The sequence below is a fragment of the Schistocerca americana genome, chromosome 1, assembly GCF_021461395.2.
Source record: "Schistocerca americana isolate TAMUIC-IGC-003095 chromosome 1, iqSchAmer2.1, whole genome shotgun sequence".
NCBI classification, from domain to species: Eukaryota; Metazoa; Arthropoda; class Insecta; order Orthoptera; family Acrididae; genus Schistocerca; species Schistocerca americana.
This window is the reverse complement of record NC_060119.1, coordinates 1,239,064,914-1,239,086,799: the sequence shown is the minus strand read 5'-3', so window position 1 is coordinate 1,239,086,799 and position 21,886 is coordinate 1,239,064,914. Positions and strand designations below refer to the sequence as shown.

The 21,886-nt window shown below is 44.0% G+C and overlaps 1 protein-coding gene across 1 annotated transcript in view; it reads left to right on the top strand.

Moving 5' to 3' along the window:
* The window catches only part of LOC124598501 (juvenile hormone esterase-like), a 73,811-nt gene that overhangs the window by 31,682 nt on the left and 20,243 nt on the right, over nucleotides 1–21,886 (top strand). The window contains exons 5-7 of the mRNA XM_047136005.1: nucleotides 9,945–10,130; nucleotides 13,945–14,120; nucleotides 19,018–19,183. Of these exons, the coding sequence (XP_046991961.1) occupies nucleotides 9,945–10,130; nucleotides 13,945–14,120; nucleotides 19,018–19,183 (528 nt within the window). The remainder of the gene's footprint in view (nucleotides 1–9,944; nucleotides 10,131–13,944; nucleotides 14,121–19,017; nucleotides 19,184–21,886) is intronic.

The window sequence follows — 21,886 nt, the reverse complement described above, 5'->3', positions numbered from 1 at the left end:
CATCAAGCGAGTACTCAATAGGACATGTAGATACGTTATTATGCTCGATCCTCTAACAAGGGGAGGCCGCCAATTGTGAAATTCAGATTCGATTCATACTGCGCATAATAAAAGCTCATGGCCAGAGGTGTAATGTGGCAAAGCACCAAGATGCACTTCTCAGCCGTTGTCGAGAAAATCGACAGTTAAAAGAAACCGTTGCGGTGAAATACTCTCTACGATCAATAATTTTCTACAGCGTCATGGCGCAGCGGTAAGCGCTCGGGTTCGTAATCCGAAGGTCGCCGGATCGAATCTCATGCCATGCAATTTTTTCTAATTAGTTTTTTGTAATTCAATATATATATATATATATATATATATATATATATATATATATATAAATGAATTTCTTATGCATGTTGGTGAAGGCAAATCGCTGGATCGCTCTCCAATTGTACCGCCTCCATTTTTCCGTTTGTTTAACAGGGTGTACCAAAGCTCTCCCGTCCGCACTGATTTTCGACGATGTTATAAGTTGCGCTAGGGACCGCATCTACCCTCTTTCGAAGTTAGCAGGCAACTACGCTGTTATGCGGCTGCATGTTTCGGCCCATTCAACATCTGTACTTCAAGTGTAACGAGCGAGTAACGGAGCTTACATTTCATACCTGCCACAGCAAATTTGTGTTCGTGGCGTCTCTGTTCTAATTCGAACGTTTGACTTACGCTATACGTATTCGTTTCGGAATATCGTTTCTACGTCTTCCATTAACTATAAGTGGTTAACATTATGAAGACAGTTAATAACATTTGTGAAATACAACTTTGTTTGCGGAAAACGCAATGATGTTCGAAGTAGCCAGTTTTTCCACGAGAAACGACTTTCAACAACTTATTATATGCATAATTGTTGCAACTGATTGCCGGGAATTATATATATATATATATATATATATATATATATATATATATATATATATATATATATATATGTGTGTGTGTGTGTGTGTGTGTGTGTGTACACATTTGAATTACAAAAACAAATACTAAAAAAAAAAAAATTGCATGGCGCGAGATTCGATCCAGCGACCTTCGGATTACGAACCCGAGCGCTTACCGCTGCACCACGACGCTGTAGAAAACTATTAATCGTAGAGAGTACTTCACCGCAACTGTTTCTGTCGATTTTCTCGACAACGGCTGAGAAGTGCATCTTGGTGCTTTGCCACATTACACCTCTGGCCATGAGCTTTGATTATGCGCAGTATGAATCGAATCTGAATTTCACAATTGGCGGCCTCCCCTTGTAAGGCACACTTAATTCGGTAGATCGTAGGCTCGGAACGGAATGACCAGTATTTTATTACCAATTTTTACGAAGTGAAAAGTAAAGTAAAATTAAAGTTCCACGTTGTGGTCCTAGATAGGCCAATCGGGCCCGACCGACTGCCGCGTCATCCTCTGACGATGATATCTTTGCATGTGGCGCTGAGGATCATGTGGTCATCATACCGCTCTCCCTGTCCTTGCTGGGTTTCTTGATCTTGGAATCACTTCTACACGGTGAAGTAGCTCCTCAGTTGGTCTCAAAAGGCTGAGTGTACCCCACTCTAGCCATCCCACCGAGGGAAAATGCCGGCACACCCAGTTACCGAACCCGGGTGTTTCACATCGCGGTGAGCCGCATTCACCACTTAGCTATGGAGGCGGACAAGTGACATAGTATGCATGAAGAAGTGAGCCGGCCGGAGTGGCCGAGCGGTTCTGGGCGTTACAGTCCGGAACTGCGCGACCGCTACGGTCCCAGGTTCGAATCCTGCCTAGGGCATGGATGTGTGTGATGTCCTTAGGTTACTTAGGTTTAAGTAGTTCTAAGTTCTAGGGGACTGATGACCTCAGGAGTTAAGTCCCATAGTGCTCAGAGCCATTTGAACCATTTGAAGAAGTGAATATCTCGCGAGCTATGTTGTTCACAACTAATTATGTGAAGTAGGAATCTATTGTTTCCCTGTTACTCAACTTATATTTTATTTAACTGCTGTACCATCGACACCAATAAGTGTTTTGCAGAAATAAACGGCATTCTTAAAAGTACTTCTGCTATCGTACTCACCATTTAAAGTCGTTAAAATAGGACCTGCAGATTCTATTTAATTGCAATCTTTCATTTATAAATTCGCAATTGCCGAGTGATAGCCGGCCGCGGTGGTCTCGCGGTTCTAGGCGCGCAGTCCGGAACCGTGCGACTGCTACGGTCGCAGGTTCGAATCCTGCCTAGGGCATGAATGTTTGTGATGTCCTTAGGTTAGTTAGGTTTAAGTAGTTCTAAGTTCTAGGGGACTAATGACCACAGCAGTTGAGTCCCATAGTGCTCAGAGCCATTTGAACCATTTTTGCCGAGTGATAGGAACCTTCGACCATTCGAACCATGTGTATATTCATATTGTATACTGTAGACTCAGCAGTATTTCGCTTGTAATGCGGCAACTACGTATCCCAGTCCCCAGACAACGAAACCAGCCAAAAATATTAACATTTCAACTTTGAGTCTGAGGGTACGTAGTTGAGGGCCACATTTTTTATTCGAAAGCCCGCAGACTTAAGACCACAACAACTCCTATAGCACAGTTTATCCGCACGTGACCTTGTGCAACAAGAAATGCTATTCGTCCGACCAGGCGACACGTTTCCGATGATCCACAGTCCAATCACGATGATGTAGTTCCCATTGCGGTCGTAGTAGACGATGTCGTTGGATCAACAGGGGAACACATTAAAGAGTCGTTTGCTGCGGAAAGAAGGAAGAAACGTTAGTGTTTAACGTCCCGGCGACAACGAGGCCATTAGAGACAGAGCATAAGCTCGGATTGTTTGAAGAATGGGGAAGGAAATCGGCCGTGCCCCTTCAAGAGGACCAGCCTGGCGTCTGCTGCAGAGCCCTATGTTCAACAGGAGGCGCTGAAAGGCAGGCTCGGAAACACTTGTGCCTGTCCCAGCATTGTACTCTTTCGTCATACCTCGCACAATACACCGCCTGTTCTGCTTTTCAGATAGCGCACGTCGCCAATCTCCACGTTATGTGATGAGCCGTGAACGTTCAACAATTTGTTGTCTACTTCTGGTTCCACCGTCCCTCAGCCACTTTCCGTTGGCGCTCTCAATAGCAGCATGCGAACAGCAGGCCAGCTTCGTCGTTTCTGAGTTGCTCGTTCACAGCCATCGTGCCGTAAGAATTTGCCCTTTGTCAAAGTCGCTTATGTCAATGGACTTCCCCATTTGCAGTCCGTATCATCGCCAGCATGATTCCCAATTCACCTCTGCTCCGTTTATATACACTACTGGCCATTAAAATTGCTACGCCAAGAAGAAATGCAGATGATGAACGGGTATTCATTGGACAAATATATTATGCTAGAACTGACATGTGATTATATTTTCACGCAATTTCGGTGCATAGATCCTGAGAACTCAGTACCCAGAACAACCACTTCTGGCCGTAATAACGGCCTTGGTACGCCTGGGCATTGAGTCAAACGGAGCTTGGATGGCGTGCACAGGTACAGCTGCCCATACAGCTTCAACACGATACCACAGTTCATCAAGAGTAGTGGCTGGCGTATTGTGACGAGCGAGTTGCTCGGCCACCGTTGACCAGACGTTTTCAGTTGGTGAGAGATCTGGAGAATGTGCTGGCCAGGGCAGCAGTCGAACATTTTCTGTATCCAGAAAGGCCCGTACAGGACCTGCAACATGCGGTCGCGCTTTATCCTGCTGAAATGTAGGGTTTCGCAGGGATCGAATGAAGGGTGGAGCCACGGGTCGTAACACATCTGAAATGTAACGTCCACTGTTCAAAGTGCCGTCAATGCAAACATGAGGTGACCGAGACGTGTAACCAATGGCACCCCATACCATCACGCCGGGTGATACGCCAGTATGGCGATGACGAATACACGCTTCCAATGTGCGTTCACCGCGATGTCGCCAAACACGGATGCGACCATCATGATGCTGTAAACAGAACCTGGACTGATCCGAAAAAATGACGTTTTGCCATTCGTGCACCCAGGTTCGTCGTTGAGTACACCATCGCAGGCGCTCCTGTCTGTGGTGATGCAGCGTCAAGGTTAACCGCAGCCATGGTCTCCGAGTTGATAGTCCATGCTGCTCCAAACGTCGTCGAACTGTTCGTGCTGATGGTTGTTGTCTTGCAAACGTCCCCATCTGTTGACTCAGGGATCGAGATGCGGCTGCACGACCCGTTACAGCCATGCGGATAAGATGCCTGTCATCTCGACTGGTAGTGATACGAGGTCGTTGGGATCCAGCACGGCGTTCCGTATTACCCTCCTGAACCCACCGATTCCATATTCTGCTAACAGTCATTGGATCTCGACCAACGCGAGCAGCAATGTTGCGATACGATCAACCGCAATCGCGATAGGCTACAATCCGACCTTTATCAAAGTCGGAAACGTGATGGTACGCATTTCTCCTCCTTACACGAGGCATCACAACAATGTTTCAACAGGCAACGCCGGTCAAGTGCTAGTTGAGTATGAGAAATCGGTTGGAAACTTTCCTCATGTCAGCACGTTGTAGGTGTCGCCACTGGAGCCAACCTTGTGTGCATGCTCTGGAAAGCTAATCATTTGCATATCACAGCATCTTCTTCCTGTCGGTTAAATTTCGCGCCTATAGCACGTCATCTTCGTGGTGCAGCAATTTTAATGGCCAGTAGTGTAGCTGCGTGGCTTATGGCGTCACGCGCCCATAACATCATCATGGAGCATTCAGTCTCACGGTGGATGGTGCTCATAATTTATGTGAAACAGAGGGTGGGAAAGGGAAGGGATAAGTGGGAACCGCACAGGACATTGTGGTAATGCAATGGCGAAAGCTGAAAATTTGTATCGGACCTGGACTCGAACCCGTATTTGCCGCTTCTCATGAGCGGTCGCCATAACCGCTTCGGCCATTCTGGACACGTTCCCTGACCGACTCAAATTTCCCATTTTCTCAGGCTGCCATGCAGTTTCCGTCGTCCAGTAACCGCCTACTCGCTAATTATTGATTGCCGTAGGAGATCGAACGATATTAGTGCATCCGCATCCAAACAAACGTCAAGTACTCGTCGCGCTCTTACAGAAATGTATAGAATTGAATGATGTCTGTTCTTTCGGACATGTTGCACAGAACAGATACCACTCAAATACATACAGAGTGCTCATAATGTTTGGCTTATCAGTATGACAGTGTGTTATCGTCCTCTATAGTCTTCAATTTCATCGTTCAAAACAAGCATAACTTAGTCTCTAACTGTGCCATTTCTTTATTCAGAGTGTTTCACAATTCACGTTACACACTTCTTGAGGTTGTAGGGGGGACTCAGTAGATCAAGTTTAACATGGGAACCCATGTCCGGGAACGTCATCCAACGACGCTACTGAGCCTCAAAGTTATGGGCGCCGGCGCCGTAAATATATGTATCTACAGGGCGTTTCCTTGATGACGTAACAAACGTTCAAGAATGGTGGAGAAGTATAAATGTATCAATTGGAAGTAAGGCTCCCTGTACCGGAAATGACGAGTCGAAAGTTATAAGCGAAAACCTTTATGATACCTCTAACAGTGGAATACATGTATTGGTACTATTCTTGCTAAGACTGTAGGGTCCGACTTGCAGAGGTGCTATTATAGGCCAAAACATGGTCTCTAAAATATATGACTTAAGAGCTATGAGCTTTTGTTCAGTAGAGGAGATGTGTTTCACTGTACCGAAGATGAACAAGCGCTCATAGTCCCTCAGGTATTCAGTTTAGAGCCCATTGGACACTTTTTTCCTTGTTTTGGTCCGCACTACCACCACTGAAAGTTGCCTACCCTACAATCTTAGCAACAACTGTACCAGTATTCAATTGTCAGAGGCATCAGCACGGATTTCGCTTATACGTTTCGGCTCGTTACCTCAAATTGATACATTTATCCTTTTCCATCATCCTAGAAAGTCTGTAACATCATCACGTAGTCACGCTGTATATACATAAATTAACAGGCGCCGGCGACTATAACTTTGATGCTCTGTAGCGCCGTTGGGTCATGTTTACGGACATGGGTTCCTATGTTAAACTTGATCTACTAAGTCCCCCCTACAACCTATAATTCTGAATCACCCTGTAGACGCTGGGCACTGAATTCCCTAGTGTTGGAAACGAGAGAAGGTAATGGATAGGTTTCCATAAACTCTAAACTGAAACCTCTTGGAGAGAAATACAAAATCCTGATTCTTCAGGCTGAAGAAGTTGCGACAAGTTTACTCTCCCTTTGTGAAAACCCTTGTACTAGAAAGATCAAAGGCACCTCAGAACCGGTGGATCTACATTTTCTTTTTATTCTGAGACAGCAACGTGGCACGGGCAAAAACCTGTTGGTTGGAGTAGCAGAATGGAACATTTATGGCAATTACTGATCAATATTTCTCTTGCTCTTGCAAAGACACAAAAGTCGTGTCTGATGAGTAAGTTCTTTTCAAGGAACACTTTGAAAAGTGGAAAACTGATCTCGCTTTAATGCGTCGACACTGCCATCAGTATTTTACGTTGGCTGCATCTCAACATGTTTAGATCCTTCACTACTGCGTGTTCGGAAATTGCCGTTACAAACTTCTAAGACTTATAGAAGGGAATGAACAGATAATATTTTGAACTGGAACCCATGGCCGGAAACGCGTTTTTTCCGTGCTACAACCACTTAAAAACATGTTCGTAACGCGAACACATCTACAAATAATTTATTAGGTGTGATTCAGTACATCACTTATTCTATAATTGCACTCATTAGCCAAAGAAATTGCTCGTATAATCGTTGACGGGTCCTCTTCTACGTGATACAGTTCGGTCTCTGCCAATTCGGGCGAGCGGCTTCTCCTTGGAGCACCATAGTCACGCCTACTGACGGTGAAGGTACCTTTCCTCGAGGCCGTTGCGTAACTGTGGCGAAAAGGGTATGCGATGGTGTCGGACGTTGTGGAGAACGATCTTGATACAGGCGACGAGCACCTCTTCCATTACCGTGAGCTTAGCCATTCAGAAGCATCATGTGGGTGTATTCTACAAACATGTACTCAACAATGTTGCTCTAACACTTACAGACACGGGAATAAGGCTCGAACCAGGTCAGAGAGGTAGGGCAGAATTCAAATGCCATCAGCTGATCCGATGTAACCACCCCCTCCGTGACTATCCTGTTCCATACCTACCCAGCAAACATGTTTTCTAACGGCGTTTCTGGACAAGGGTTCCTATTCAAAATATTATGTACTCACTCCCCCCCTACAAGTCCTAGAAGTTTGTAACGGGAATTTCCGAATACCCTGTATATCGAAAATAATAACATTTTTGAGAACGTCTTACTAGTTCGTGTATTCAATTTAAAAAATCGTGAAATAAGAGTAAATGTACAACCCTACCCCTACTGTTGTACTTTTGTATGCTTTTACCTAAATAAAACCCTCCACTAAAATTTAGTTTAGTTTCCAAATAAAGTACAATATGGGAGGATAGTCCTGTTAATAGGAAAGGCTAGTCAATAGAATTACCCTTTTTACTTGATTTGCCCGTATGTTGTGTCTAATGGATAAGTAAATCAGACAATTCAATTCTTTTCCTAAGCTCTAACCCAGCAGTTAGAAAGAAACGCGGTATGTATAGTATTATATTGAAGGCAGGACAACTCAGCTCCAAGTTCATTTAGTGGTTTAAAACATATACTAACAGTCGCCAGCCTATCTAGGCAATGAAACAGTGAACTATTGGAAAAGCAGAAGCATGCATTTTGCATACTTTCTTGCTACTGGTTAATTTGCTTCTTCAAGTAAATATTACTCTGCATAAACAATCTTGAACTACACCTTTATACATGACGTTTTTAAGTGGAAAAGCCTAGTAGATAACTTTAAGGAAGCTAAAAACTTTGGCCAGGGGGATTTTTAGAAAAGCATTTTCTATAAACAAAAACTTAAGTACTAAAATACTTAGGTACTAAAGAACACGCTTTTTATACTGAACATTTCACTTCGAGAAAACCTCTTTATTACTGGAATTTATTTTCAAAAGCTATTATTCTTTGAACTAACTCTGTATAGTCATTTAACAGACTCTAGCAACTTGGCTACACTCTGATTGAATTTTACTTAAGCAAGCTTTTACTATAACAGTTTAAATAGTGTCTCTTTATATTAACTTGACACTTCATAAGTCTGTAAAACAGGATACTCGGATTAATCAAACACCAGGAAGCAACCCTATATAAGTGTATGATCAGGATGAAATAACAGGGTGAACCAATTTATTTAAAGTTCAAGAATGATGATTAAAACACAGTTTAAATTAATGGTTCACGCTGTACATGATACAAAAAATCTTATCTGGTTGCTGTAGGCTTGGGTGTGGCGAACAATTATTACGGCTATACTACCCACAGTATGGTCTGCAAGTAACTTGCTGTATGGGCTCAGTTTCTCTTCTTGGTGTCGTTCAATTTTACACACAGTAGACCAACAACTCGTGGGAATGCCGTAAGCCGTTTGCGGTCTTCATCCGAGGTATTTTTGCGCGAATTTGCAGGCAAAGCTTCTCTTGCTCCACAAAGGTTGAAACGTCCCCTTTGAACAATTATACATGACTGTATTTAAACTGACACACAATATTTTTTAGCGCAATGCAATCTGACTTTCAATAATCCCTACAAAAGAATGGCCCTGACTAACATTAACCTATACCTTTCACAAATCACTTACCTCACAAAAATCTTCGTTACTCGAACTACTGCAATACAGCGAGCGCCACTACTGCTAGCTAAATAAAAGATTCAAACTACGGAAGGCACTAACTACTGATAGGCATAGTTAGCAAATTAAAGATTTTAATAGAGAACAAACAATGTATTTACCTTAATAGTGTTGAAAAATCATAATATACATAGCAGTTCATGACATCCAGTCTTACAAATTTCAAAACTCCGCCATTTCTCTCCCCACATCCACCACTGCTGGCGGCTCACCTCCAACTGCGCAACGCTATGCGCTGTTAACAGCCAACTGCCCAACGAAACAGTGGCGAGTATAACAACAATGCCAACCAGCCACAGACTGCACACAGCGCAGCCAGTGATATTCATACAGAGCGCTACGTAACGTTGCCAATAAGAAAACATAAACAGCCTACTTACAAGGTGTTGCCTCAATCACTGCTGCCTACAGCCTGTGTGACTTACTTCCCGTGCGGGGCGGTTGTGGCCGACCGGTTCTAGGCGCTTCAGTTTGGAACCGCGCGACTGCTACGGTCGCAGGTTCGAATCCTGCCTCGGACATGGATGTGTGTGATGTCCTTAGGTTAGTTAGGTTTAAGTAGTTCTAAGTTCTAGAGGACTGATGACCACATCTGTTAAGTCCCATAGTGCTCAGAGCCAGACTTACTTCCCGCGCTTGCTCTAGGTAGTGCGCTAATTCGCCCTTTCCACCTTTTCCACTCCCCAGAGGAACTTTCGTTTCAAACAAAAGCACACTGAATTTTACATAACACCTATTTCTTACATTGTTCCTAAGCGTGACCATTTCTTAAATTGTCAGATTTACATCAACATGAACAGTTTATACACACAAACAATTTTAAATACAAAATGTCATCAGAAAATTATTTAACGCAATAAACAATTTCCATACATTACGCACATACAATGCAAAGAACTTCAGTCTCCAGTATAACACATTTTACTTTACATCTACTGAAGATATATTAGCAATATGCGAAAATTTTAAAGCAAAAAAAATTACAAAAATGTAAATGAACCATAAACAATAATGTTATAAATTATGGGAAGTACTTAATCTGTTACTGTGTGTACCATTACAAGGAATGTCTCACAGGGTCCACACGAACTTTCATTGTTTCTTTTTGACACAGGACTGCTAAGTCTGAACGACACCATCGCTATGGGTAACAACGCCTTCAAGGACATGGTGGCGGCGCTGCAGTGGGTCCAGGACAACGTCAGGGCGTTCGGAGGAGATCCAGAGAAAGTCACCATCTTTGGCCAGAGTGCTGGAGGCATCAGCGGCGAAATGCTCATGTACTCTCCACTAGCCAGAGGTGAGCACCCGTAAATGATAAGCCAGCGGCTCTACTGCTAAATCAAAAAATGACTCTTAAGAATACATAATGAGCTTTGCTTTCTCAAAACTGAAGTATGGCAGTATGAGGCAAAGCACCATTTTTGTTGAACATAATAAAAACAGGACTGGAATTTCAGCAAGAGTTTTGCTTTGTAGGAAGACCGGAACCACAAGAAAAATATTTGTTATTTTAACCTAATATTCAATACTCTTCTTGTGAATAAATATGAACAGGTTCATTTACTGATGTATGGCATTAAAAAAAGAAGATGTCGTGTATTATTGTCCGGGAAATATGTAAAATCAGGAAGCTGCAAATCAATGCTGTAAACAATGTAAAGCTGATTAAGCTTTATTTTGTCTTGATTGTTACGTTTAACTACGAAATAGCATGCCACAAACCAATGAACTAAAAAATTAATCTTGCATGCTACGTTTAACAAACCAACTGCGAAATAGCATGCCACAAACCAATGAACAAAAAAATTGATTTAGAAAATTAAGTATGCCTAATCAAATGTAGCTTTACCGTATGCAGCTTTACTGTATGGTTAAATGATGATGGCGTCCTCTTGGGTAAAATATTCCGGAGGTAAAATAGTCCCCCATTCGGATCTCCGGGCGGGGACTACTCAGGAGGACGTTGTTATCAGGAGAAAGAAAACTGCCGTTCTACGGATCGGAGCGTGGAATGTCAGATCCCTTAATCGGGCAGGTAGGTTAGAAAATTTAAAAAGCGAAATGGATAGGTTAAAGCTAGATATAGTGCGAATTAGTGAAATTCGGTGGCGGGAGGAACAAGACTTCTGGTCAGATGAATACAGGGTTATAAATACAAGACAGACAGAAATTTAGGAAACAGGTTTTAAATTGTAAGACATTTCCAGGGTCAGATATGGACTCTGACCACAATCTATTGGTTACGAACTGTAGATTAAAACTGAAGATACTGCAAAAAGGTGGGAATTTAAGGAGATGGGACCTGGATAAACTGAAAGAACCAGAGGTTGTACAGAGTTTCAGGGAGAGCATAAGGGAACAATTGACAGGAATGGGGGAAAGAAATAGAGTAGAAGAAGAATGGGTAGCTTTGAGGAATGAAATAGTGAAGGCAGCAGAGTATCAAGTAGGTAAAAAGACGAGGGCTAGCAGAAGTCCTTGGGTAACAGAAGAGATACTGAATTTAATTGATGAAAGGAGAAAATACAAAAATGCAGTAAGTGAAGCAGGCAAAAAGGAATACAAACGTCTCAAAAATGAGATCGACAGGAAGTGCAAAATGGATAAGCAGGAGGACAAATGTAAGGATGTAGAGGCTTATTTCACTAGGGGTAAGATAGATACTGCCTACAGGAAAATTAAAGAGACATTTGGAGAAAAGAGAGCCACTTGTATGAATATCAAGAGCTCAGATGGAAACCCAGTTCTAAGCAAAGAAAGGAAAGCAAAAAGGTGGAAGGAGTATATAGAGGGTCTATACAGAGGCAATGTACTTGAAGACAATATTATGGAAATGGAAGAGGAGGTAGATGAAGATGAAATGGGAGATTGATACTGCGTGAAGAATTTGACAGAGCACTGAAAGATCTAAGTCGAAACAAGGCCCCGGGGTAGACAACATTCCATTAAAACTACTGACAGCCTTGGGAGAGCCAGTCCTGACGAAACTGTACCACCTGGTCAGCAAGATGTATCAGATAGGCGAAATTCCCTCAGACTTCAAGAATAATATAACAATTCCAATCCCAAAGAAAGCAGGTGTTGACAGATGCGAAAATTACCGAACTATCAGTTTAATAAGCCATGGCTGCAAAACACTAACACGAATTCTTTACAGGCGAAAGGAAAAACTGGTAGAAGCCGACCTCGGGGAAGATCAGTTTGGATTCCGTAGAAATGTTGGAACACGTGAGGCAATACTGACCCTACGACTTTTCTTAGAAGAAAGATTAAGGAAAGACAAACCTACGCTTCTAGCATTTGTAGAGTTAGAGAAAGCTTTTGACGATGTTGACTGGAATACTCTCTTTCAAATCCTGAAGGTGGCAGAGGTAAAATACAGGGAGCGAAACGCTATTTACAATTTGTACAGAAACCAGATGGCAGTTATAAGAGTAGAGGGGTACGAAAGGGAAGCAGTGGTTGGGAAGGAAGTGAGACAGGGTTGTAGCCTATCCCCGATGTTATTCAATCTGTATATTGAGCAAGCAGTAAAGGAAACAAAAGAAAAATTCGGAGCAGGAATTAAAATCCGTGGAGAAGAAATAAAAACTTTGAGGTTCACCGATGACATTGTAATTCTGTCACAGACAGCAAAGGACCTGGGAGACCAGCTGATCTCAATGGACCGGGTCTTGAAAGATGGATATAAGATAAACATCAACAAAAGCAAAACGAGAATAATGGAATGTAGTAGTATTAAATCGGATGATGCTGCGGGAATTAGACTAGGAAATGAGACGCTTAAAGTAGTAAATGAGTTTTGCTATTTGGGGAGCAAAATAACTGATGATGGTCGAAGTAGAGAGGATATAAAATGTAGACTGGCAATGGCAAGGAAAGCATTTCTGAAGAAGAAAAATTTGTGAACATCGAGTATAGATTCAAGTGTCAGGAAGTCGTTTCTGAAAATATTTATATGGAGTGTAGCCTTGTATGGAAGTGAAACATGGACGATAAATAGTTTGGACAAGAAGAGAGTAGAAGCTTTCGAAATGTGGTGCTACAGCAGAATGCTGAAGTTTAGGTGGGTATATCACTTAACTAATGAGCAGGTATTGAATGGAATTGGGGAGAAGAGGAGTTTGTGGCACAACTTGACTAGAAGAAGGGACCGGTTGGTAGGACATGTTCCGAGGCATCCAGGAGTCACCAATTAAGCATTGGAGGACATCATGGAGGGTAAAAATCGTAGAGGGAGACCAAGAGATGAATACACTAAGCCGATTCAGAAGGATGTAGGTTCAGTAGGCACTGGGAGATGAAGAAGCCTGCACAGGATAGAGTAGTATGGAGAGCTGCATCAAACCAGTCTCAGGACTGAAGACCACAACAACAACAACAGCGTAACCACCAATGTTTCACTCACATCTCACCCACTGAGCCAAGGAAAGAGCCAACTGCACCGCCCATGAAGTGTCGCTTCCTTCCCGCCTTCCCTGACAAAATAATAACCTTTGCCCCCCTCTGGCACTGACGATCAGTATCTAGAGTCACTAAACCCCGACCCGCTACAAAGAGAAAAGTGTGTGCAAAGCTTTTTCCACTCACCTTGACCCCTGAGCAAAAGCGTCGACTGTGGACGCCTGCCGTGACTCGGCCGTGAGGCAAATCGCGGACAGTTCTTTCTCGGGAGAAATTATCGTCCGTGACGGAACTTGGTGTTATAACATGAAGGTATCGAAATGAGAAAAAAGTGCGTAAATTCACATGAAGGATCAAAGTTTTGTCGATGTAACCGACATCCAAGCCAAAGCGACAGGCGAGCTGAACAACATACCATGGAAGGAGTTTCCTGACAGTTTTACATGTTTTATGAACGTTCTGTGCGTTTTACTCAAGTGTGGGAGGAGGGGAGATTATATGGGACACCTGTAACATTAAAATCACCCTCTCAACTTTCTCCTATATTTTATTAAATCAGTCTCGAAACTTTTTGGATGGACTGACTATACTTACGATCTACATTCCAGAAAACAATCGACAACAGATGTCGAGGATTAAAGCAATGGTGGCAAGGTTTTGGTATACTGTAGTAACAGTGGGCAGCTCAGAAATGCATTCTGTTTCAGGGCTGTTCAGAGCCGTTATATCGCAGAGCGGCTCAGCCCTCGGAGGCGACCACATCGTGGACACCAACCGCGAGATGGCGTTCTGCATCGGCAACGAGCTGGGCTTCCAGACAGAGGACCCTGCAGAGCTCCTGGCGTTCCTGCAGGCAGCAGACGCGGAGGCTCTCTACCAAACGGTGAGGCACTGTTAGCTGCCCACTTAAAGTACACAGCTAAACAAGTTTCATCCCCTCACCGAATCTCCACCGCATTCTCGTCATTAGGTACTACCCAACACTTCATGATGTTTCATTCAAATAACTTATTTACAGTCAGTTATTTAAACTAGAGACTCAGGTTACGCTCCGAGAAGATACTGAGGTAGCTTAATTTCACAAAAAACTGTTGTAGTTGTGGACTTCAGTTTGATGCAGCTCTTCATGCTATTCTATCCAGTGCAAGCTTCTTCATCTCCGAGTAACTACTGCAACCTACATTCTTCTGAATCTGTTTAGTGTCTTCTTACCTTCGACTCCTTCTACGATTTTTATCCTCCGCGCTTCCCTCCGATACTCAATTCATGATCCCTTGGTGCCTAAGAACGTGTCCTACCAACCGATCCCTTCTCCTAGTCAAGTTGAGCCACAAATTCCTCTTCTCCCCAATTCTATTCAGTACCTCCTCATTAGTTGCGTGATCTATCCATATAATCTTCAGCACTCTTCTGTAGCACTACATTTCGAAAGCTTCAATTCTCTTCTCGCCTGAACTATTTATTGTCTATGTTTCACTTCCATACATGCCTACACTCCATGCAAGTACTTTCAGAAAAGACTTTATTCGATGTTAACAAATTTCTCTTGTCCAGAAACGCTTTCCTTGCCATTGCCAGTCTACATTTTATATCCTCTCTACTTCGACCATCATCAGTTATTTTGCTCCCCAAATAGCAAAACTCATCTACTACTTTAAGTGTTTCATTTCCTAATCTAATTCCCTCAGCATCACCAGACTTAATTCTACTACATTCCATTATCCTCGTTTTGCTTTTGTTGATGTTCATCTTATACCCTCCTTTCAAGACACTGTCCATTCCGTTCAACTGCTCTTCCAAGTCCTTTGCTGTCTCTGACAGAATTACAATGTCATCGGCGAACCTCAAAGTTTTTATTTCTTCTCCATGGGTTTTAATTCCTGCTCCAAATTTTTCTTTTGTTTCCTTTATTGCTTACTCAATATACAGATTGAATAACATTGGAGATAGGCTAAGACCCTGTCTCACTCCCGTCTCAACCACTGCTTCCCTTTCGTGCTCCTCGACGCTAATAACTACCATCTGGCTTCTGTACAAATTGTAAATAGCCTTTCGCTCCTAGAAATAATGATTTCATTTAGATGCCACAAACTATCTGTTGTTGTTTCTTTGGTGTTCAGTCCCAACAAGGAAACGTTAGCCACTCCACGCCACATTTTAACTGGCAAAAAAGCACTCAAGATATCAGCCACAGAAATCGATCCGGGTGAAAATTAACTGCAGTATTCTTTAGGATCCATCTTCTCGCCAAGTCACAACAGCTCTCTGAAAACAGTTAATTAGCATATCGTCAGTTTCTTTATAAATATTGCCTCTTGGACTCGTAATATTCTTCAGTTATCGGAAACATATGGGCCTATGATGTCACGAAATTTCAATTCTTTGCACTTTTTATATATGACCGTGTAATTGGTTTTTACCAACGATCATCATTACTTCTACGCAGTTGAACGATATAGTCTCTGACACGCAATATCGTCCTTCGAAATTAAATGCACATTATGTTTCAAGTTTAAACATTCGCTTTACTGAACTATTTAGAAATTTGTAACTAAAGAATATTTCAGTATCAGTTACCACTTGAGGCTGATTTGCTTTCATCAACCCGATTAACAAAATCTAGTTGCCCAGTTGCGTAAGTTCTCAGAAGTCAAAGATAATTTTTATCCTTTGAGCAGCGCCAAAATGAATTTTGTCTTCAGTTATGTGGTTTCGTAAACTGGTAATACTTTGCCCTGTACCAACAACAACAAAATTTTCAAGATAAATCAGATCACCGGTATCTTCAACTTAATTACCACAACTTCACAAAAGGTGTATGTGATGCCAACAGTGTTGTTAGTAAGAAGATCACTTTACAGCTCTTGACATATCAAAATACCAAGACCGACTGAAAGTTTTTTCAGTATAAATTATATCCCTCTCTCTTTTCACGTTCTTAGCAAAAACGGGCAGAGTAAGAACTTGACACTCTTGGCATCTTCTTCATCCCTCTGGCGGCCGACCTGAAAGCGAAAATGTCCGGTGGCGTTAACTGCTCTGTCCGATATAAAGACTTTCGTCGGCGCCAATATCTTGCTGCACCGACTATGAAACAAAATAAAACATCTTTTGTGGTTACATGCTACCAGTACAAATTACATAACATAAAATCGTAATCACAATCAGCAGAAAATATGAATTCGACTTATCATATGCATCATTGCCGCTGGAAAGACCAATAATGATATCACTGATTATTTCGTATGACGTCTGTACATTAGATAGATCGCTTCGCCCGAGATCTGAGTCCAACCTCTCTTTTTCAACAGGACGCAGTTTCATCGCAATCTTAACAGTCTTTTATAGTCAGTATTGCTTTCCTCTCCTAGCGATGTTAATGATAGAACGTTACTGATTTCGTAGTCTAAAAATAACTATTTGAGTATTAGAAATGTGAAACATATCAAATCGAATAGGTTGATGATGAGATCAGTTTCCAAGCACATTTGCGCTTCCAGCTTCTTCCTTTATGTGCTCCAATGGTTCATGGGCGTCACGTCGGATAATGTTGTGGAAGCTGCGTAATATCTGTAATAGCTGTCCTCATCTTCAGGTGCTTACGGACGTGTTGCTGTTTTTTTTTTCTTTATTGTGATTTCATTCCCCTGCTCCATATGGGCAGGGGAGGGCTGTCAGTGGCACAATCCGCCGCTCTTCAGCTGAGTGACATTACAGCTAATATAACAAGAAAATGTTACACACAAAGGCGATAAAAAAAGAGGACAGAAAACAGAGCAAGGGGAGATAATGGAGGTAAAAATACACTGACATGGAGACGTTCATGGGGGGGGACAAATTAAAAAAGTCGACATTAAGTTAAAAAGCACAGTTGGCGATTCATAGAGCACAATAAGGACGCTGAAGTCACACGCACAGGTTAAATGTTGGCCACAGTATTAAAAACACTCCAGAACAACACAGTTTAAACCCATTTGGAGCACACATGATGAAGAATAAAACTGCTGAGGGAGAGGCCTAAGAAGAGGGAAAAGGAGGGGAGTGCAAGGTGCAGCAGGGGAGGGAGCAGGATGGAAAGGGTAAGGGCAGCAGCGGGTGCACCAAGAGGCAGGAGACAGGTGGGGCGGGAGATGAAGAGGGAAGACAAGGCAGGAGGGAGTGCTGAGACACTGAAGGGGAGCACAAGAGAGGGGGGGTAGAAGGGGAAGCCGCTCAGGAGGAGGGAGGGGGAGGAGAGGGAGCCCTGAGGAGGAGGCGGGAGGTAGGTGGGGTTGGAGTTGGTAGGAAGGGTAGATGTCAGTGGGAAACTCATCATCCGGGAGGGGTAGATGGTGGAAGTTGCGTTCGGAAACGATGCGGAGGGTGTGGAGATGGAGAGAGGGTGGGGCATAGCGGTAAAGGCGCGGCAATGGTCTGGGGGTGGAGGGGAAGGGAGACACCAGGGGGTGAGGGGGATCGAGGCGATGGACAATATGTAGGGTGCAGATGAGTTCAAGGAAAAGGAAAAGGTGGGGGAAGGGGATGAGGTCGTAAAGGAAGCGCGTGGGGAACGGAAGGCGGATGCAGAAGGTGAGGCGGAGTGCATGGTGTTTGAGGATTTGGAGAGCTCTGTAGGACCTGGAAGGGGCGGAAATCCAAGCAACGCTGGCATAACAAAGGATGAGGCGGATTAAGGATTTGTTGGTGTGAAGGATGGTGGAAGGATGACGTGTTGCTGCAATGGCTCGCCAATATATATGCTGACTCGCTAGAGGACCGCAGGCGCCAAGGGTTAAGACTATAACGTCATCGTAGATGAATCATAGAGCACGTCGACACCCAGTGCCCCCTGGCGTACAAACGGGCTACGGGCTTCTCATTCGCGACGCTGGAAAAGCGCTGGCCGCAAATAGCGGCCCAGCACGTGTGCGGGCAGAGTGTTGGAGCCCAGATTAAATGTGCGGACTTCGATTCTCCGTCCGTGCTGACTCGGATTTGTTCAACTGAGGCCGACGATGCCTTAGTACCTCCAGTTCCCATGCCTTGCTGAGTTGAAATCCCGTGTCTCTGTTGATCAGGTCGTTACTTATACGAATTTCGACTGCTTCTTTCATGATGGAGTCCCAATAAGTGGAAGCGGACGAAAGGATCTTTGTCTCCCCGTAGTTCATGTTGTGTCCCGAGACAAGACAGTGTCGGCCACAGCAGATTTTTCTGGTTGATGCAATCTGGTGTGACGTCTGTGTTCAGCGCATCTGTCCTTAACAGTGCGACACGTCTGGCCTATGTATGATTTCCCGCACTGGCACGGGATTTTGTACATCCCTGGTCTCCTTAGACCTAGGTCGCCTTTAACAGAACCCAGCATAGTTCGCACACGTGCTGGAGGGCGGAAGACACATTTTATATGAGGTTTTTTGAACAGCCTGCGAGTCTTAAAGGATACGCCACCAACATACAGTAGAAAAACCATCATCCTGGAGTTCTTCCTTTCTTCTGGCTGTTCATGAGCTTTAGTGCGTGCAGGTTTAAATGCGCTACACATCTGTTTATCAGAGTTTCCGGTTTGTACAAATATATGTAGAACGCAGGTGCTAAGCTCTGCTGATAAGCTCCCTGCATCAGAGATAATTCTAGGCACCTTTATGTTTGTGTGTGTGTGTGTGTGTGTGTGTGTGTGCGCCTGTCTGTCTTGCAACCATTATTACTGACAGAATGAGCAGCCTGCAGCCCGCTAATAGCGTATTTCCAGTGACGATGAGACTGCGGTCATTCCACGAGCAGAGCGTGCTGTGTTGCAGAGCTGCGGCACGGAGTTCCAGATAACGGCTGAGCCAGATGTGGAGGGCGCCTTCATGACGGCGGATCACAGCCGGTTGGGAGCGTGGGCGGTCGCCGGCAACTTCACACACCTGCCGCTCCTCACTGGCGTCACCACCGGAGAGGGCAAAATGGGCGTCGCGGAAGGTACGTGTAGCGACTTACACAGTTCTTCTCCTTGGCAAAACAGAAATAATTTGGGACAGGAGAGGGGAGGGCGGGAGGAGGGCAACTGAATTGGTTCAGGTTCAACATCTCGTCACATGAGAGTATTAGTGACGAAACACTATCTCAGTTAGGGTAGGATAACTGAACTGGTCGGCCTTGACCTTATCAAAAGAGTCATCCTAGGGTAGGCCTCAAGTGATTTCGTGAAACCATGGAGTACTTGAATTAGGATGGCTAGGTGGCAATTGCAACCTCACTTTGCCAGAATACGAGCCCAGTACTGTACCCATTACACGAGTTTGTTCCTCCTGATCTGAATAATAACAGCATCTCAAGATCAGGTTGGGAGAGAACTCTTGCCAGTTCCTGGAATCTTCTAAATATTTTCGTCACTGACGGACACTGAACCAGCTGGCACAAGGATTGATCCAGAAATCTTATTTTTCAGGATTCTAACCACTGTACAGGGAATACTTACAAAGTTTACGCCGTCAATAACCCTTGGAGTACCAAGAGGGGTGTACTTTGCGTCCACATGTTGGAAATATTGTAATTTAGATTGGTATTCCATATTTTAAAATCCTTTGTTGTTTTCTATTATTTCCCCTACCACATTTTATAAATACACACATCAAAAAAGTTTTGCATCACCCCAATTGGCAGAACTTCTGAAGACAGAAGTTGACTGTGCATATTGTATCACAGACACAGCCCATTTGACTGTTCAGAGATGTCACTAAACCCGTCCAAAGATGTAAACAACCATGCATGAGCAGCGCCTATTAGAGGGAGGGGCCTGACAGCCGATCAGTTCCAGTCATTCCACCAGGAAGGAGTTACACGACTCGTGTTGTCTGTAGTTCAACCATGCCTAGCCGGTCAATACCGCGGTTCGATCGCTTCCGCATTGTTTCTTTGTGCCAGAAAGCTCTCTCAACAAGGGGAGTGGCCAGGCGCCTCGGAGTGAACCAAAGCGATGTTCTTCGGACGTAGAGGAGATACAGAGAGACAGGGACTGTCGATGACATGCCTCGCTCAGTCCGCCCAAGGGCTACTTACTACTGCAGTGGATGACAGCTACCTGCGGATTGTGGCTCGGAGGAATCCTGACAGAAACGCCACCATGATGAATAATGCGTTTCGTGCAGCCACAGGGCGTCGAGTTACTAGTCAAACTGTGCACAATAGGCTGCAAGATGCGCAACTTCATTCCCAACGTCCATGGCGAGATCCATCTTTGCAACCACGACACCATGCAGCGCGATACAGATGGACCCAACAACATGCCCAATGGACCGCTCAGAATTGGCATCACGTTCTCTTCACCGATGAGTTTCGCATAGGCCTTCAACCGGACGATTGTCGGAGACGTGTTTGGAGGCAACCTGGTCAGGCTGAACGCTTTAGACACACTGTCCAGCGAGTGAAGCAAGGTGGAGGTTCCCTGCTGTTTTGGGGTGGCATTATGTGGGGCCGACGTAAGCCGCTGGAGGTCATGGAATACGCTGTAACGGCAATACGATACGTGAGTGCCATCCTCCGACCATATCGCAGCATATTGGCGAGGCATTCGTCTTCATGGACGACAATTCGCTCCCCCCATTGTGCACATCTTGTGAATGACTTCTTTCAGGATAACGGCACCGCTCGACTTGAGTGGTTAGCATGTTCTCCAGACATGAACCCCAATGAACATGCCTGGACAGATTGAAAAGGACTGTTTATGGACGACCAACCACTCTGAGCGATCTACACCGAATCGCCGTTGAGGAGTGGAACAATCTGGACGAACAGTGCCTTGATGAACCTGTGGATAGTATGCCACGACGAATACAGGCGTGCATCAGAGCAAAAGGGTGTGCTACTGTGTATTAGATGTACCGGTGTGCACAGCAATCTGGACCACCACCTCTGAAGGTCTCGCCGTATGGTGGTACAACATGCAATGTGTGGTTTTGATGAGCAATAAAAAGGGCGGAAATAATGTTTATGTTGATCTCTATTCCAATTTTCTGTACAGGTTCCGGAACTCAAGGAACCGGGGTGATGCAAATCCTTTTTTTGATGTGTATAAATATATAAATTTTTTCAGCTAAAGTTAATCCCTTAGTTTAAGGCTAATGGCGGTTGTCATAAAGTCTACCTCCGTCGTAGACGCGACTTGACAACGAGTGTCTTATTCCATAAATTACAATATTTCGTCATCGTAGACCGTCTGGGCATTGAATTTCTCTGTGCGGGTAGCAACAGTGATCTCAAAAACGAATTTGACCGTCTCTGTCTTACTGAGAGAGAGCTATTAGGCGTTTTACAAGAACCTACAGTCTCTGAAATTGAATTTGGTGATAGTGATGAAATGGTGAGTGAAACTGGAGAGGAATGTGTTGCGCGCGAGGATGTGGACAGTGATGGTGTACAAATAGACTCTGAAGACGAACTCTGGGCACCTGCAGCGGATGATGACGCAGCTGGTGAGGTCAGTCAGAAGTATTTCACAACCACCGGAAAAGTTTTTACGCCCAAACGTCCCCGTATCATAAGGCGAGTAGCTCAGAACACAGTGATAGAGCGAGAAGGCATAAGAAATGAAGGTAAAGTAGGAAAATTAAGGGAATCATTCGAATAGATCCTTTCTCCAGAAATTGTTAACATCATAATAAAGCCTACCAATAAAGAAGTATT